Genomic DNA, 20,513 nt, shown 5'->3' with positions numbered 1-20,513 from the left:
TTTACATTTTTTTTTTTTTACCATCCCTTTATGCACAAATGTCTGACAGCTGAGTATCAATGACCAATCAAAATCAAGTCTTTTAGACGTGTAATAATAGACAACATTCTAGAAACGCTCACATTCCATTGACCTTTAGTTATAAATACTACAACACTAGTTTAACCGACAGAAAATCCAATCAGAAATATGTTTGCATTTTAACAATGTAAAAACAAAACAGCTGTAGAACTGTAGAAGAAAATGAATAGCTTTATTATACACCAAAGCACGAACTGAATGTTCTTTCTATGCAAATGAAACTTCATATTCTTAAAAATTATAGCAATGAAAGACTGTTAAACAGCAAATAACTCTATTATAACTATTATCCAAACATGTTTAATATTGTATTATTTATACAAGAGTTCAATTTTATCCTGGAAAGAACTTGACACCCTGCAATTCTTCAATCAATATTTGAGTCATTATTTTGCGAGGTAATCAGTTAAACTAATGCTGCTGTTATTGGAGAAATAAATAAGAAAATTTTAGTATTGATCGTAATCTCAGATGAATGCAGCTCCCTGCTGTAGAGCTCACATAATCAAAAGTGCAAACAAACATGTGCTCCAGTCAGCCACACACATACGTTACAATGCAAAGGCTTGGAAATTATCTCAATTTGTAATGGAGACTGGAACAAGTCAGCTCCATATCTGGTGCCAATAACATGTTGTGTCAGAGATTTAGGGTTGTACTGTCAGTGCTGAGCTCCTGTAAGGGATACATGGCTTTAAGAAGAATGAAGGCTCAGTGTCCAATACAGCTGATGGAACAATGCACAATAATATAACTCACTCGTAGTTTTGGAGAATGACAGTATAGCCTCATTTTCAAGTTTTAAACTGTAATTGTAAAATGGAGAGCCTCTAAATTCTGATTGTATGAGTTGTTTTCAAAGCTTTTTTGCAGTAAAAAACCAGACTGATCTCATGAAATGGCGTATGCATGACACGCCAATTCTTATTTCCATTTTTGGCGTGCTATCAACATGCATAACCGCTTTTCGGTGTGTTTATGAACGCCGTTGACTTAACGTTACATTACAGTATAAATATATGACCTACCCCAACCCCGCCCCTAAACTTACCCGTCACTGGGGTTAATAGCGTTTATGAGTTTTCCCAGAGCCCGTCTAACAGAGAGCCTTGGCACTTCCTATTAGCCCCATTGTGTATCATCTTAGTTGCAGTTCCATTAGAATTCCACTGGAGGTGATCACGGGCGAGTGCAGAATGAATGGGAGTCTATGGAGCTAAACGGCTAAATGTGTCTCTTTCTCCTGCTTGTCGTTGAATCAACAGATTTTATTGTTGATTTCGCAAGTTCAATATAGATAATAGGCCAAAAGTCGAATGAACAAGTACTTATGTCCTTTCAATTTCTTACAGGTTAGGCTGTTGTTGGCTGGAACACGCTTACTTTTATAACAGATAAGTGAACAGATAAGGACTTTTATAACAGATAAGTGAACTTAAAAATGCAATTTTCAGCTGAGAGTATTGTCTTAGCCCTCCCCTTTGAATGAAACTTTCAAATTACTTGACAAAAAATTACATCCTGAGAAAAGTGGATTTCTGGGGGTGAAACCCCATTGACTCCCATTCATTCTGCACTCGACAGCGAGCGCCCCCGCATGGACAGAGACGCGTTACTGCAGCCAGTCCAGAAACCGGAAGTAACCAGCCAGTGCCAATTCTCTTCAATTAGACATTCTATGGTTTTCCCCTACCATCCTAAGAAAAAAAATGTCGCTCCCCAGATGTAGATCTACATTTTGCTTTGTTTCACTCATTTAACGGCGTGTACATACACGCGGAATCACTCTGACATTTAACAGCGCAGACATGCACGCATACACGCGGATAGCTCAAAATGAGTATAGATGAAAGTGGCGTGTATGTTTACGCAAGTCATGAAGGCATGTGAAAAAACAAACACCCCTATATAGAAGTAGTTCAATATACCAACCTGTCTTAAATATCCAGAAATGTAAGATGCTTAATGAATTTATTGGGTTTTTACCTGCCTTTTGAGTTTTGGTATGGGATTTCATTGAATGTAACGCGTATAACTTGTCTCATTCTAGCAGATTTTGTGCTCACACACAAAGTGTGCTCTTAAAGGAACCTCTCAAGACTAAATTGAGTTCTTTTTCGCTGCTTATTGCACTTAAACAGTCAAAATACACTCAAAATAATATCAATGCCATTTTTCCAAAGTATTCACATAAACACAGTCAGGAATGTTTTAAGTGAATATAACCAGTTGAGAAAGAAAATGCATGTGTAGAATAACAATCTTCATTTGTGTTTTTTTTATTATTATGTTTTTACCATGATTAACACAAAAACATTGTATGCTCTCATTGTGCATAATTGTAACTCATTACTGGACTTTGATATCTATTTTCAAAGTACAGGGATTTTCAAACTTTTCAAACCCCAGAGGGCCCAAGAGGGTACTATGAATAAAAATAAGATAAAAATAAAAAAAAAGTTTCCGTTTTTATTAACACAATCATTGTTTCAATTTGCTAATTAGAATTTTACTTTATTTTTTGTCATGTCAGACATCCCTTACCAGCACTAAAATTACTTTAATGCAGTGCATTGTAACAGACTTTAATTAGTGTCTTACTGCTTCATTTTAAAGATTGTTGAAATTAGAAAACTCATAAAAATAAATCTGATCTTCTCTTTATCACTAAAAGAGACACCAAAAGAACTTTTGTACTTAACTAATTACATGACACTTGACAAAAAGAAGCAAAGCTTAATCATTCTAACAGAAGAGGGACAAAACGACCATCAGTCTGTGATCTAGTCAGACAGAGCTGATGCTAACACACAAACACACACACACTCACACCTTAGCCCACAAAACACACACAGTTGTGCAGTACGCACTTCCGGCTCTCGGAGAGACAGAGAGAGAGAGAAAACACAGCAGAGCTCTGCGTCACATCTGATCTCTCCCACCTCGGCGCTTAGTCATCCGGAATTATGCTTTCAACTGCACCTCAGAAGAGAAATCCGAATGAACGAGAGCGTTTCTCACACCCACACACCGTGCCTGTGCACCGTGCGCTCTTCCCGCTGACAGAACAAGGTGGTGAGGTAAAACGTACCTGTTTGACGTTGTAGCCCGTTTTGGCACTGGTCTCGATAAACATCACACTCAACTCTTTGGCCCGCTGCTCGCCTTCCTCAATCGTGATTTGCCTGTGAAAAGGTTGAAGATTTTAATTCATTTATAGTTGAATTAGTTAAATTACTTAATTTATAAAATATTATTGAACTGTGATGACCCCTTCTGAAAAAACATGAATTTCTATGCTGGTTTGGATGCTGGACCAGCATAGCCATACTGATCAGCAGCAAATGCTGGTCAACCCACAGAGTGTTGGTAAAGCTGGTTGAGAAAGGTGATCTTGCTGGTTAAGGAAGCATAGTTGGGGGATTGAGGTCAGATGCCGTAACCATTTTGCATTCATGAACAGCATTCTTATGAAATAATTTTTACAGTATAGTATGCAATTAGAATGTAGATATTTTATACAGCAGTGGTTCTCAACCTTTTTGATATCAAGGCCCCCCACAGTCCACAAAAATATTTAACGGCCCTATGATGTATATCAGAACAGCCACCATGGTGGGAACACCAGCATCAAAAACAACGCTTGCTGGGGACCAGCTATACTGATCCTGGCCGGAGGGAGTCCAGGAAGAACAATAGCGAAGAAACGGAGGCTACATTTCCAGGACTACACATAAAGGCAAATAATCATTCTGCCAACAAAAATGGCAACCAATATCACGAAACTGTCCAGCCCTGACAGTAGCCCAACAAGATTTATGAAAACAGCAATAATGGAAATGTGGTAGGCCTATTTGATAAAGTGGTTAGAGGGTCACAGATTATGGGTGAAGTATTATCAGACAGCACAGGCTCTGAGACAACAGCATCAGTCATTGCCTCCCTCACTCATCTAACTCTAATTAATTGATGTTGAAACTGATTAATTGCACAAAGGGAAGGCCCATTAATTAAGCCTCATTTGTATGACTCACTTGTGACATTAATCTATGTCTGTGGCTCTGAAGCATGTTGGTGTGTGTATGTGACAGAGTTTGTGAGGTGGTTGAGAGAAATGAGTATGCTGAAGAGGAGACCAGCTCTATCTCAGAATAGGGGGACGGGAATAGGACATGCTGTACTTAAGCCACTGAGCTCTGTCTGCTGGGACAGCAATGATATAACCAGCCAAACTCCTTTGTTCTCTCCACAGACAGGAGCCCAGAGACATACGTGAGTTTATTTAACTCGTGAATTGGATTCCTGACTCACTGCTTCTCAAAGAATACAGCTTATCCTCTGTAAATGGTGCCATTTGTGCCCCTAAGACATATAATTTAAAAGAAACTTAATTGCATTAGTTGATTAGATTTAATGTTATTTAGTGTGTGATTCAAAAAGTATATTATAAAATGATACTAAAATGTTTTTCATCTAAATTTCAGCCATTTTGCATAACCCCGCTAATTAACATTTCATTTTACTATTTCAATTACATGCTGTGCTTTTGAAGTTTCTATTCATCAAAGAATCCTGAAAAGAAATCACAGATTCCACAAAAATATTTTATACAAAATTGATAATAATACGAAATGTTTCTTGAGCAGCAAATCAGCAGCATTAGAATGATTTATGAAGGCACTGAATACTAGAAAAAAGGGTTCATTTGGGGTTCTATATATACTGTATAGCGTAGGGTTCTTTACTCAACTCCAAAGGAACTTTTATGCTAAAAAAGGTTCTATAATGTAAAGAAAGAACCATTTTGGCACAAAGGTTCTTTATAGGCTATTATCCATTCATATATTACATTATTCTGCAACATTTTATAGTTGTAATTAAGTTATTGTTTATTAAACTGTTGTAATAACTTAATGTCACATTTTAATCATGCTGATTTTTGGAGGATTATAACTGAAATGTCACTCTTTGTGTGATATTGATTATTACATTTTTTAACCCCTATTGAATTTTGTGATCATTCACATGCATTGCATTTTAGGGGTTCCAAATACGTAGCGCTTTAGAACCTTTTAGGGTTCTATATAAAACCTTTTCTTGAGTAATAATGATGCTGAAAGTTCAGCTTTGTCATCAAAGAAATAAATTACTTTTTAAAATATATTAAAACCTTTATATAAAATGTTTATAATAATTTAAAATACTTCAATTAACTGTCTGATATCACACACACTAAATTTATGATACTTTAAGAAGTAAGCGTGTGTGGTACTTTAAGAAACACACACACACGAATATATTAAATGTATGATAATCACTAGAAGAATTTTAGAAATTAATCTTTTCAAATTATAACAAATGTGACAGGATTGACAAATTTACCAGGGATAATAAACTGTTGCTTACTGTACAGTATTTAAGATTGGGGTAATAGTTTTGGAATAATAATTTTTTCATTGACAATTTGTTGAACATTAATCTGAATATTATCACTTCATAATTGAAATCCCTGAGTGTGACATAATAGCTGGTTTTCCACCCAAACGTGAAGCAAATTAGATGCATTTCCATCAAGTTGTTCAAGCAGATGACGGTGGTATGGGTTACTTAGTAACCAACACTCATTTCTGATGTGATACTTCAAAATGCACATAAAAACAGGGTGATAGAAATAATGAGAGGACTTCACGCCACCCACTGCTCAGTAATTTCATATACCAGCTACATTTACAACACTAATTTGATCATTAAAGATATGCCACTGTGACTTCCTTCCATTTCAGAGTCTCAGAGATTGCATGGTCTCTTCAGAAATGCAGTCAGGTTTATGGCATATCTATGAATGGTTTTCAAAGCTAAAGAATTTGAGTGATATGAACATCAGATATGGTTTGATGTAGCTTTGTTACATTTCCACCCATACTGTGCGAATATGTTTTCGTGCCCCTTTCTTGTCTATTAAAGAGTGTGCTTTAAACTGCTTTTCACTTTTCAATTGAAACCCTAAAGGGAAACCAAAAGTGACTGTGTTGAAGTTTTACAGTCTGCCACAAACTAAATATTTCAGCCCATTCTCACCCCCAAGGCGTCACCTAACTGACGCCTTGGGAAGCATTTGGACATGCTTCAATATCTGACGCTTTAGGCGCCCTTTAGCGTCAGTTAGATGACGCCCTAGGATCGCGTGTACCCTACCCCCACCCCACACCTAAACCTAACCGCGTCCTCTAACAGACGCTTTCCTTTAGCGTCAGTTAGATGACGCCGTAGGATCGCGTCATGTAAGTGACGCTAAAGGGCGCCTAAAACGTCAAATATTGAAGCATGGTCAAAGGTGACGCCTTGGGGTGAGAATGCGTTGAATATTTTGATATTCATGTCAAAAAAAGAAAGATGAAATTAAGCAGAAGTTATACATGTTGATGGAGCAAACTGTCTGCTCAGCTTAAATTCCCTGCCTTCTTTGGTGCATCTTCCAGTCAAAAATGTTTTATCAGGTACTATCTTAAACTCACAGAAACAGCACACACAGGTTTAGCATGTGTCACTGCCATTATTCATAAAGCTGTTGTTATTACATTCATGATTTTTAAAGTACATACGTTCTATCAAACACTATGAAATGATGAATATTTTGTTAAATCTTGGTCATTCTTTTCTGTCACATTGACCTTGGAATTTGATTACCTGTGCTTTTCCACACAACATATTTTCTTTTTTTCTATTTTCTTTCAAGTGGATATTCAATTTACTGTGTTTGGCATTTTAGATGGATGTACTGTACAGTATATACTAGGTTGGGCTGAATGCGTCTCTTTTTGTTTAGTATTGGCTCAAGGGTATGTAATCTCAGCTGACATCATGTAGTGTGTCTGGAAGAGTGCAGTACCATCTGTTCCTCTGACAGAACATACATCCTCTGGACTGAAATTCATGCAATACACCCACTGACTTTAGATCTGATAATCTAATAATATTATTACAGTATAAGATGTTTTGTTGTCTGGTTAAACACACACACACACACACACATATAAGTCTGTACACTGTATTCTATCCATAACCCATCACAGAAAACTTTCTGCATTTTTACATTTTCAAAAAACACACAAGGTGAAGGATTTCCGGTTTTACTAGCCTTATCAGGTACACACAATATCAGGCGCACACACACACGCACACATACAGAGCTATCTAAATGGAGACATTCCATATACTTCTATTGTTTTTATATACAGTTACTATACCAGTGTTACTCAACCGGTGGATAAAGACCCAAAAGTGGGTCACAAGAGTATGTAGTCAAAGAAACATCAACAACATAAATGTTTCTCTGATGCAACACTTGAAAGACCTGTGTGAAAGCTGCTGACTCTTCTGTCAAACGTAGTTTGAGTAAACTGAGAAAAATGTGTTATCACGGTTCAGTATTTACTGTCAGATAAGGTGATGTTTTCAGTCTATGGCCCCTATCATACACCCAGAGCAATGGAGCGCCAAGCGCAACGCAAGGATTTTTTGCAAGGTTCAGCCTGACGCAGTCATCATTTTACACACACAGTGATGCGCAGCAGCACACAAACTAGCCAAATATTTAAAAATAATCTTTTTTTCGTGTCATTTGGTTCATTCAACGAACGAAATGAATGAATTGACTAGGAAAAAGATTTGTTCAAGATTTGATAAACGAGTTCGAACAGGAGAGTCACGAACATGCATCACAGAACAGAGCAAGGCGACCATTTGAGCTTATAAAACAACTTTATTATTATTATTATTTTTTAAATGAGCGATCGTTTCACTTGATAAGACCTTTATTCATCGTCTGGAATCAATTAAAGCCCTTTCAGTTTGCACTGAAACTGTCTTTGCACCTTGAACTGTTTGGTTACCAAAGTGAATTTACATTGAGAAAAATTCTGGAATGTTTACATCAAAAACCTTAATTTCTTTTCGACTCCATTCTTTTAGATTTCTTGTTACCACTGTGCAGGCTGCTGGTGGTGGTGTAATGGTGTGGGGGATGTTTTCTTGGCATACTTTATGGCCACCATGTACCCATCCTCTGATGGCTACTTCCAGCAGGATAATGCACCATGTCACAAAGCTCAAATCATTTCAAATTGGTTTCTTGAACAGGACAACGAGTTCACTGTACTAAAATAGCCACCACAGTCACCAGATCTCAACCCAATAGAGCATCTTTGGGATGTGGTGGAACGGGAGCTTCATGCCCTGGATGTGCAACCCACAAAACTCCATCAACTGCAAGATGCTATCCTATCAATTTGGGCATATATTAACATTTCTAAAGAATATCAACCATATATCAACATTTCTAAAGAATGCTCTCAGCACATTGTTTAATCAAATGCCGCATAGAATTAAGGCAGTTCTGAAGGCGAAAGGGGGTCAAACACAGTATTATATGGTGTTCCTAATAATCCTTTAGGTGAGTGTATATGTACATACACACTGCTTAAATACATAAATAATATATAAACACAAACAGTGACAAATGTTCTGACAGGTTGCTCAGTCCTGATTTATTACTGGGCACCATGGCAACAGTCTGACCCAAGGTTTTTAATATCTTCCATTTGCACGGACACACTCACTACACTGTGACAGAGGATTTGCCTTCAATCATTTAACTTCAACCTCAGCCATCCAATCGCAGTTGCAGATACAGAGTTACAGCAACAGAAGTTAGAAAGAGTAGCCTACCTATATTTTAATCGTTCACGATCAAAAACTGTGATTATCACACACCCCTAGTTGGAAGTTTAAAGGAAAACTCTGGCGCAAAATTAACCGTTGGTTTAAAAACACATTGGTAACGTTGACCATTCTCTGAGAATTGTTTTCATGAAAATAGAATGTAAAGAGTTTTATCTCTAAAAACTGTTTAGCATATAACGCTAGTATATAGGCCATGGAGTAATGAAAAATAAAAATCGTTAATACCACTAACAAGGCCCAAAATAGCCCCACACTAACATGGTAGCATAATGAGGCTCCCCACATGCAAGCCGAAGCATTGAGGACTTTGTAAGTGTACAGACCGTTTAATAAGAAGATATTTTATAAAGACAGTCCACTTCATATAAACTTTTATATGAGTCCACTTTTATAAAGAAAACAGTCTCGACTCGACAAGTGTTCCACACAAGCCCTCAAAAGTGAAGCCAAAGCGTCTCGATCGGTCCTAGAATAGGTCACACACCCCGCCTCCCCATGTTATTCAACGGGATGTGAGACCAACTAAACAATTAAATTAAAGTTCACGTATCTTTTTTACAAAGATAGTTTCTGTAATTTACTGTAGCTTAAATCACGTTGATGTAATTTCATGTGTTTGTTTTTTTAAAATAAGTGTTTTTAGTTAGTTATTTGATGCTGTAAAAACGGTGCTGTGACATCATGATTGACAGGTTCTCTGTGTGAAGTAGTCACTGAACACCAACAGACTTTTTTTCATAATGTTGACTGTGGTAACTGGTTAGTAATTGTATTTACCTTATTTTAACGAGGTAATGCAATCAGCAGACATCATTGGAGAGGAACAGAGCAAACAGAGGCCACTGAAAAGTGCAGGGGCCTGTTCTTGCGATTGATTGAGTGAGAGTGAGGGCGGGGCCTTTATTTTGCGGCTTTACTTCCTGCTCACGACTGCGCATGTCTGGTCCCAAAAACGCAAGTGCGCAGAGTCCCAAGTCCCAAGATGTCACCGCCTATGGGACACTGGCGGCTTCAGCTCTCTACAATGGAAAAGAGTGAAGGGGCGTCGTCCATCTTTTTTAACACTAGAAGTGCCAGAATTCCAAAACTACTAGAACGGCCACAAACGGTCATTTTGACCGTTAGATTCAAAACAGTGTTTATTTTGTTGACAAATAATTTTCGTATTTATTTTCGTCAACCACATTTTTTCAAAGACGAAAACGAGACGATAACTAAATAAAAACTAGGTTTGAATGACAAAAACTATAATGAAAATGTTAGATAGTGACGATTTGCGAAGCGGTCAATGGGCTAATAATAATAATAGGACTAGCAGAACTAGTGAACAGCCCATGCAGCAAAACAAACAGCGCAGGACAGGGCAGCAGAGCTCACCAGGATCATCTGACATGAATGGAACGGATCCGCCGTGTCTGATGATAGCAGCCGTCTCTTTTTCCTTGATGTGGACTCTGACTCTGAATCACTCTCTGATGAGGAGGAAATGTTAACTTGCACCCAGGAAATTTGCACTACTGAATCACAGTGTAAGGTAAGGCTATTTAATATGGAAGCATATGGGTAGCAATATTCAATTTGAAATGTAATGTAATGAAATGTTTGTTTGCATTTGATTAGTAATCTTAAAATATTTGTTTGTATTAGTCTGATGTCTTAATGGAATGAAAATGTCTTGCATGTTTAAAAATAAACATGAGGATCAGTCAAAGATGCCAGAGTTTTAGTTTCTGTGTGAACTATTCCCTTAAAATGCCAGAAAGTGCCCCTTGTTTGCTACCTCAGAAATTGGCCGTTGAGACTGTGTTTGTATGTGTCTCAGTCTGTGTTAGAGAGAAGAGAGAGACACTGTGATTTGACTGGACATTACCCAGACAGCGAACTGACATTGAATCAACGTGGAAACGACGTCTATCGTGACATCGAAACAACGTTGATTTTGCTCATCGAATTAACGTTGAACCAACATCAGACGCAGCATTCTTCAAAGCTAAATGAAAATGGAAAATTGGTTTGCTTTCATAACGTTGAAACAACGTTGATTTTAAGTTGATTTTCCGTTAGTTTTGAAAGAATGACACGTCTGACGTTGGTTCAACGTAAATTCGATGAGCAAAACAATGTCAGATCAACGTTGTTTCGATGTCATGTTTCCACGTTGATTCAATGTCTGTTTGCTATCTGGGTAGATGCCCGTCAAAAGGCTCAAGAGGAATTGGCACACTGACGTTAATTAAAAAACTGAGGGGAATGCCACCTTTGAACCACATTAACACAGTAATTTAATTTTTAATAGGCAATGGGATGTCACCATACTAAACTTGAGAAAAGTTGAGAAAATTAAAGTTGAAGAGTCTCCCCTTTCTCTTCCAGAGGGTTTCATGTTAGCACACAGCTAACTGGCTCCATTATCAGCCTGTTTGGGTTTGTTCAAAACGCAAGACATAGGCTGTGGAATGGGGAAAAAATGCAAGGTGTCAAGAAGTGTTTTTTAAAAGTTGAACTGATTTTAACTTGAGCGCCGTGTTTTTAGTATGCCTTGTCACTACTGAGATGCTGCAAAAGACGTGAGCACAACGGTTATACACGTCCGTCTAGCGTGTGTTTACATAGAAAAACTATTAAAAAAAAGTAATGCATTGGAAAGGAAAAATTAGTTCTGTGTGAACGGACCCTTATTTTATTACTGCAGCCACCTCCACCTGCCACATTCCATCACATCATCACGTCATGGAAATAAAGCTGCATTGCGCTCCTATTAAAACACATGGCAATATTGAGTCGAGTTGAGTTGAGTTGAGTTCAGCTCTACCTCTGCATGCAGTATTGATCACCATGGTGACATTTAAAACAATTAAAATTTCTTTCAAAAACTCCTTTTCTGCTAAATCATGTTTACTCTCTGACCTCATGAACAGAAATATATCATGAAACATAAATGACCAAGTGAATCATTAACAAACTTTTTCAAGAAAAGAAAATCTGAAGAATAAATCCACTCAAATGACTTCTACGTAAGTGCATCAGTAGCAGATTCCTCATATAGCAGATTGGATTAATTAACTGACTTAACTGACGCCTTGGGAAGCATTTGGACATGCTTCAATATCTGACGCTTTAGGCGCCCTTTAGCGTCAGTAAGATGACGCCCTAGGATCGCGTGTACCCTACCCCCACCCCACACCTAAACCTAACCGCGTCCTCTAACTGACGCTTTCCTTTAGCGTCAGTTAGATGACGCCGTAGGATCGCGTCATGTAAGTGACGCTAAAGGGCGCCTAAAACGTCAAATATTGAAGCATGGTCAAAGGTGACGCCTTGGGGTGAGAATGCGTTGTGGATTAGATTAGATTTAACTTAAGTACAGCAATGAAATTATCTAATTAGAACTGCAAATTGTACGATATCATATAAAAATATTAGGCTATAGTAAAATGCAACTGACACAAGTATAATGGAAATTAATACTGCAGTGCAGAATATCTTTTATAATGTGGTAATTCTATAGTAAAACGTTTTATTTTCAAATAAATTAATACTTTTATTTGGCAATGCAATAAAAATGAGCAGGGACATGCAGGAACATGTTTGTGTTCGCCATTTTCAAAAGATGGCGTCGCCCATACCTGCATAAATGGCCTCAAAACCATTAATCAGAAAGTCTATGGGCGTCACAGACGCTTTGTCAATTTTTTACAGTCTATAGTTTAAAAAATGCATAGAAATCAAGCAAATTCATAAGCTTGAATGGATACTTTGACAATGTTCAATCTGGTTTCCAGTCGCATCACAGCACAGACGGCGCATAAAGAATAAACGATATTCACTGAAATACTGATACAGGCAAATTATCAGTGCTGGTACTACTCGACCTCAGTGCTGCATTTGACACTGTCGATCACGACATACTGTACTTCTTGACAGGCTGGAAAACTGGGTGGGGCTTTCTGGGACAGTCCTAAAATGGTTCAGCTCAGGACATCCATGACTTCCATGGCGGAGTCCCTCAAGGTTCAATTCTTGCACCACTCCTGTTCAATATGTATATGCTACCAATGAGCCAAATAATGAGAAAGAACCAAATCGCTTACCACAGCTATGCAGACGACACACAGCTTTAGCCCTATTGCCTAACGACTACAGCCCCATTGACTCCCTGTGCCAATGCATTGATGAAGTAAACAGTTGGATGTGTCAAAACTTTCTGCAGTTAAACAAAGACAAAACTGAAGTCATTGCGTTTGGAAACAAAGATGAAGTTCTCAAGGTGAATGCATACCTCGACGCTAGGGGTCTAACAACTAAAAATGAATCTTGGTGTGTCTCTAGAGTCAGACCTTAGTTTCAGTAGTCATGCCAAAGCAATAACTAAATCAACATACTATCATCCGACACATCAGTCCTCATCACACCAGTCCTCAGGTCTTTACACTGGCTCCCAGATACATTTAGGATTGATTTTAAAGTATTATTACTGGTATATAAATCATTCAGTGGGCTAGGACCTCAATATATTGCAGATATGCTCACTGAATATAAACCCAACAGATCACTCAGATCAGAGTGATCAGAGATCAGAGACTTATTTCAAATAACTTCTTCAATCATACCAACCCCACATTTTTTAACTGTAATGTATAAGTCATTTATATTTAAGCAATACATACAGTGTCCTCAAAATTATAAATGTAGACTCCTAAGCCACACTTAAAATTTACAAAAATCATCGCATTAGATAAAATATAAAACCAAATGGTATCTGCAAACAGATAAACAATCAGATTCTGTTTAATTGTAATTGTTTCTAAATCTGTTGTTTCAAAGTCTCCTAAGACTAAGAGCTGTAAATTAGTATGGATAACCTGGTCTTTGCTCAGAAGGTGCAATGGAGGATGAAAACTAGAGGCAATGTATTATTGAAGAAAAGCAAGGAAATGAATGAATGAAATGACCTCCCTTTGGGATAGACACAGTTAGAGAGAGGAAACTGACAAGAGAGAAAGCGACTGAGCTGTATTTACCCTGAGCAAGTAGAACTAGTGAAGCATAAAATGTCCATTTCATACTAAACGTTTCATTTGTTTAATAGCCTGTTATGCTTATGCATTCTCATTGATGGCAAAGAAACATTTCCAGCAGCCACAAACCTGCCGAAATTATTCTAATATGCTGATTTGTTACGTAAAGGGTTAGTCCAACCTCATGTCGTTCCAAGCCCGTAAGACCTCCGTTCATCTTCGGAACACAGTGTAAGATTTTTTAGATTTAGTCCGAGAGCTTTCTGTCCCTCCATTGAAAATGTATACACGATATATTGTCCTACTGGGTTATGCTTAGCAGGACGCTCACACTGGTGTTGTTTTGTTCAAACAGAACCGGACAATACAATGCTGAATAAAGTCATGGTATTTGTTATTTTTGGACCAAATTGTATTTTCAATACTTCAAAACATTCTAACTAACCCACTGGTGTCACATGGACTACTTTGATGATGTCTTTATTTCCTTTCTGGACAAGGACAGTATACCGTAAATACATTTTCAATGGCGGGAAAGAAAGCTCTCGATCTTACGGGCTTAGGCGAGGGTGAGTCATTAATGACATAATTTTCATTTTTGGGTGAACTAACCCTTTAAGCTGGTTTCATTCCTATCTTACGGACCGCATTCAATTTGTACAACTTAAACAGTTTAAATCAAAACCACCTATGTTGTTACTGGTGTTCCCCAGGGTTCTGTTTTAGGACCTCTTTTGTTTATTATTTATCTTTTACCAATTGGCATCATCTTTAGGAAATATGATATTCATTTTACTTGTTATGCCGACGACACCCAAATTTATCTGTCTTCTAAGCCTTCTTCAAAATTTCCCTCTTCTGCTCTTGGAGAGTGCTTAAGAGAATTAAAAAAAATTGGTTTTCAAGTAATTTTCTAAAATTGAACACAAGTAAAACAGAAATTATTCTCGTTGGTTAAAAAAATACAATAACTAAGACAAATATATATTTTTTTTCTATGGTAAAAGAGAATTGCTCTGCTCCTCTGTCTAATCAGGTTAAAAGTTTGAAAACTTTTTAATTGACAATATCCTGGCCGGATAAAGGCACCTATAAATTAAATGTATTATAATTATTATTAAAGTGTTTTTTTTTTACATTGCTTCTTTACCTCTCCTCTTTCAAACAAATAGAAGGGCTGCTTCCAAAATCCGACTTTATTCCCAGAAGTCTAAAGCGGAAATAAAGGCTCCCTCCTTTTTACGGAGAATCTCTTTAATGAAACTGTCAACTTCGATTCACACTCTAGTGAGTGAAACAGCCATGTTAAGCAGCTTAATAATAAAATCGTGTGAGAGAGAATAAGACTGAGAACTCACCTCTTATCTGCCAGATCTGTTTTATTTCCCACCAGCATTATAATTACATCACTTCCTCTCTCCGTTCTCACATCATCGATCCATTTGGTAGTTTGTTGGAATGAATTCACATCTGTATAGAAAAAAAAAAAAAAAAAAAAAAAAAAAAAACAGAGAATGAATTCACATCTGGCTCTCTCTGTGAGCCCGTCATGTCTGGAATTTGGTCCTGATGACTCCAAAGTCATCCTCAAGCCCAGACATGGTTATGTACCCAAAGTGCTCTCAACGTCGTTCAGAGCACAGGTGGTGACATTATTAGCCCTTTCCCCCTTCTACAGAAGGGGATCTTCTCTGCCCTGTTAGGGTGCTGAGAATTTATCTGGAGCGTTCTGTGTCGTTTAGGCAATCAGAACAGCTTTTTGTCTGCTTTGGTGGTCGATCCAAGGGGGATTCTGTCACTAAGCACAGACTGTCCAGAAGGATAGTGGAGGCTATTTCTATGGCTTATAGCTCAGTGGGTCAGGTTTGCCCTATAGGTGTCAAAGCCCATTCGACCAGAGGCACGGCCTCGTCATGGGCGTGGTCATCTGGCTTTACCATTCAAGATATTTGTGATGCGGCGGGCTGGTCCTTGCCGTCCATATTTATGAAATCCTCAGCAATTGCATAGTCTGTAAAGACATTTTAACATATCGATGAAACAGGAAGAATTAGTTATTCAATCCAAACCTCCATTTCAGGACTTGAGCAGGATTTCTCAGTGGTAAGATTTTACTGAAATTTTGAGATGTTTCAACTCTAATTCCCTTACACTTGCTGATGATACACATGCTGATGTATGTCCATAAACAAGACAACATGTATATTTCAAATTTTTTGAGGTGCATATGCAGGAACTGTATCGATGCATACGTAAGCCAAGTACTAATGTCAATGACAGTTTGTAAACCAAATTCTTGCTCTATTCTTTATCACTCGAAGTAGTAAGAACGACAGACAATCTGCTTTGACAGACACAGTTTTAGGTAACAGTGGGTAAGAAATAGAAATAGTTAACTTTTTGTAAATCCTGCATTGACCTCGCAGAGATTTGAGAAGCAATCGTCAATAAATGGGAATACAACAAAAGGTTATACTTCTGTTTTATTGCTGTGGTAATTTTAACCACTGACTCTTCACATCTTCATCCTTTAAATGTGTATACAGCGAGAATTTGCTTTTGCAGTGCAGAAAACGGCATCTTCTTGAACCAACTACAGTGTTTGAGGGCGGGTCAAAGTAGTCCTTGTTCGTGTCAGCCTGTAAAAAAGGTTGGATGACACTCCTTCACTCTCTCCCATTGGTAAAAGTGAAGCCGCCAAAGTCCTAATATGGCTCTGACATCTTGTGCCGATTTGGGACCTGCTTCTGGGCGGTAGTAAGCCACAATATCAAGAACGCCCTCTCTCTCTCGCAGAAACTGTTAGTACAGTTTACTACAGAACAACACAGTGCGAAATAAACAGTTATGGACATGTAGAAATTAAAACTGAAGCCTCAATCTCCCCCTGAAAATCCCCCCAAAAGTCACTCAGTGACATCGTTTAGAAAAGCTGTCAACACTTAAACTTACATCAGCGTAATAAAAACTACCTAAAATAACAAAACATATTCAGGAAAAAAAATGAAGTGTAATTTGATTTAGAAAAGCTGAAGTGTAATTTGATTTAGAAAAGCGTTTAGAAAAGCTGTCAACACTTAAACTTGCATCAGCGTAATAAAAACTACCTAAAATAACAGAAAACATATTCGGGAAAAAAAATGAAGTGTAATTTGATTGCTTAGTTTCTATCACGTCCATTAGACTTCATGAGGAGGGTGGGATTTATGACCTATACTGGGACCAGCCACCAGGGGGGCGATCGAGACGCTCATTTTTCAGCACTTGTGCGGCACGCTTGGTGTCACCCAATTAAGACTATAGGCTGGCATTATGCAAACATTTTTTTTTTTTTTTTTTTACATTATTGTAACGTATGAGGTAACGGAAGTAAGACTGGAATTATTGACGACTCGTTTTGATAGTTCAGATCAGAATTGGTTCTTGAGAATAACTTTGATCTTTTAAACTTTGCAGACCTTTTACATTCACAAACAGCTATTACATGAAAGGCAATATCTAAAAAGCATAATAGGGGCACTTAAAATAATAACTTATTAGACCATAGTGAAAAAAAATGGTGTGTGTGTGTGTGTGTGTGTACACCAAGTTAAATATTTTGAGAACACATTTTTAACCAGAAATGACCAAAACCTGACAAAATCTCCAAAAACCTCCCTTCTCATTTCTCATTTACGTTCTCATTTATAAATCTGGTATAAAAAATAAAGTAATTATTTATTATTATTTTTTAAATGTAAAAATGCAAAATGTTTTGTGTAATGGGTAGGTTTAGGGGTAGGGTTAGCGTAAGGGGAAAGTATATACAGTTTGTACAGTATAAAAAACTATTAAGGTAGTGAACGTGTATGTGTTTATTTATTGATTAGATTTATATTTTAGTTATGGTTATATAATTTTTCCTCATTTTAAAATACACTAAACATATTCCAGCCATTGTGCACCATAAAATAACTAATAAATATATAATTAATAAAGTAATTATATACCAACACTTTTCAACCATGTTGGCAGATGGCTGGGTAGAGGTTCTTTTTGATTATGAGGTTTTATTATGGCATTTATGCCTGCTCATGTGCAGCCTGACATCAGTGAACTTGCTTCTGCTTCAAGGTGAAACTGACTGCTTTACCTATACACTAGGCTATATAGAATCAGTGTTTATAATAGAGTCGTGTGCACCGCTATACTCAGGCTCTAGAAGTCACACTAGGGCTTATGGATAGATAAAACTGTCATCTATTTATTGTAAAAAATGACCAACAGCTGCTTCTTACATGTTCAGGGATGAATCTATCTGGTTGTAGTGTTAAAGACAGACCTGTAACACATACCATACTTTACTGATAGAAAATGCACGTCATTGATCACGTCTCAAAATGGCAAATCGGACAGCTGTAATCATATTAACTGCTTTAAAAAAAATCCTCTGGGAAATGTTTTATAGCTAAAGGAGGTTTGACCATTGGGGTGTGTGTGTGTGCGTGCATGTGTGCGAGTGTGTGTGAGACACTCACTTGTGATGTCATACACCACCACAGCTACAGTGGAGTCTCTTATATAGCTCGGGATAAGACTCCTAAAACGTTCCTGGCCTGCAGTGTCCCACAACTGCAACCGAACCTGCAAGTCAGAGATCCCCAACTGAACAGTCAAATGATTTAACCTCTCAAACACACACATATACACACAATTACATAAACATATGCAGAGCCAAGCAAGGAGGTGGATCGACATGACCTCATAAAACCACACCAGACTGCCCCGTTGAAGGTCATGAAATCTTTCTGGGTTATAAACTCACAGAAATCTCTAGACGATACAATCCATTTTCTTAATACAAGAGCTTCCAGCTATTTACTGAAACTGTCAGCAACCCAACTGGTAATAAAAAAAAAAAAAAAAAAAAAACTTTTTTGAGATTCAATATGGTATTAACTTTTCTCATTTGACATTGAATAAACAAAAGTCTAGTGCATTTGATTTACTGCTGTGTTAGAACATAGTAAAATGGTTACCGTTCTGTCCTCCAAATACATGGTTTTTGACAGGAAGTCGATTCCAATTGTTGCCTGTAATGACAGAAGGAAAACATCATGTAAGAACAAAAAAAAAAAAAAAATAAAATCGGATGCTGAAATTGAGTGGAAATATGGCTTTTTCTGTGCATGGCAAACAGAAATGTGTCCTTGATATAGTCCTGAGAATCAGAAAATATGGTTTACTGTAGGTTCTGTCTGTCAGTTTGATGAGGGTAATAACTGCTATACTGTCCATGATAACTCTGTTCTGGGACTTGCCTCTCTTTATGGTATATTACACATATTACACTGTCAGAGTGTGGCTCCAGACCATCAAAAACAACATATACTAAAAAATAAATAATAATAATAAAAACAATTCACTGATGAGGAACTAGTTAATAACAGATTACATTTATATCTGTTCCTCACATTAAAATTAGTAAAGGGCAATAAATCAGTACCATTTTGTTTTATTTTACCAATTTTACCAATTATTTAATTCTATTTGGTCTATATTGTTTGAATATTGGATGTCTACAGTAATATTTTAATATACAGTAAAATGATTCATTAGTTGTACATTTATATTACATTGTCATAATCTAATGCTCACTTAAAGATAATCTTTTTAAAACATTAATAACAACACTATTGACAACACTCTCAAATTGAATATCCATTTTTTTCATTCTGTACATTAAGTTTCTTTTTGCCTAAATTCACTCATTTCACTTATTTACATTCACTCATTTCCAGTTAATTACATCGTCGTATAATTATTACATAATTATAACTTTTCTGGTATTTGTTATAATTTTTTTTCCTTTTGGCACTCGACAGCCCCTGTAATGAAGCATTTAAATAATTCTCCTAAATAACTTAATTTGAGTAGAAGACAAATCGTACATTTTCTAAACAACATCAGGGTGAGCAAATAATTCAAAATAAATCCCAAAATAACAGACCCAGCAATTCCTGAATACTGTTAAAATATCTGTTATTTTACCAGATATCCTTATCCAACTACACAGAATTTAAATGTAGAGATGGGTTGCTAACATTATTGTAAGATAAAATGATGCATTGGCTCAGGCCACCTCACAACTGCAATGTTGAAATTACTTAAAACACTGATGGAAAGAAAGTGCCTTCTGATGTTGAAAGCAAATTCATTCTCTGCTGGTGCTTTTATTGCAAAATTGTGTCGATTACATTTGTAAAACCAGTGAATGCTGAAAATTGCCTTTTGATTGTAACTGTTGAATTCAACATAGAGCATGTTTTTAAAACCATCTGTTCAATTCACCTTAGTTGCCAAATGACAACTATGGGGAGTGTATGTTCAATTGGGCGAACATCTGCAAAATGGTATGTCCACTAATAAGTTTGTTTATTGTTATTTCAGATGTATACGTTGCATATTACATACAAAATTTTCGTATGAATTTTGCGTGAGCTTTCCTCCAGGACAGCAGTTCATGGATGGGTCCACAGATCAGTGGCATAATACAGAGGATTGGCCTTTTTGTGTGTGATTCAGTTTGTCTGTGATAAGTGTAAAATTTCTAGCACAAAAGAGCTGATCGAAAAAAATAGCCACCCTTGGAGAGTGGAGCCTTTAGAAAAAAGCTTATTTAATGACCTGTCT

General features: G+C 37.0%; 1 protein-coding gene across 2 annotated transcripts in view; it reads right to left on the bottom strand.

The window, feature by feature from the left end:
* The window catches only part of rab6ba (RAB6B, member RAS oncogene family a), an 89,510-nt gene that overhangs the window by 9,577 nt on the left and 59,420 nt on the right, over positions 1-20,513 (bottom strand). Inside the window, exons 3-6 of one of the 2 annotated variants that reach the window (XM_039691646.2) lie at positions 18,860-18,913; positions 18,359-18,485; positions 15,200-15,311; positions 3,173-3,266 (exon numbers count right to left, since the gene is read on the bottom strand). In XM_039691646.2, the coding sequence (XP_039547580.1) occupies positions 3,173-3,266; positions 15,200-15,311; positions 18,359-18,485; positions 18,860-18,913 (387 nt within the window). The remainder of the gene's footprint in view (positions 1-3,172; positions 3,267-15,199; positions 15,312-18,358; positions 18,486-18,859; positions 18,914-20,513) is intronic. The other variant, XM_039691647.2, reaches the window with a different exon arrangement.

This window comes from Pimephales promelas, chromosome 8, assembly GCF_988280905.1.
Source record: "Pimephales promelas chromosome 8, fPimPro1.hap1.1, whole genome shotgun sequence".
NCBI lineage: Eukaryota > Metazoa > Chordata > Actinopteri > Cypriniformes > Leuciscidae > Pimephales > Pimephales promelas.
This window is presented reverse-complemented; position numbering and strand designations above follow the sequence as displayed.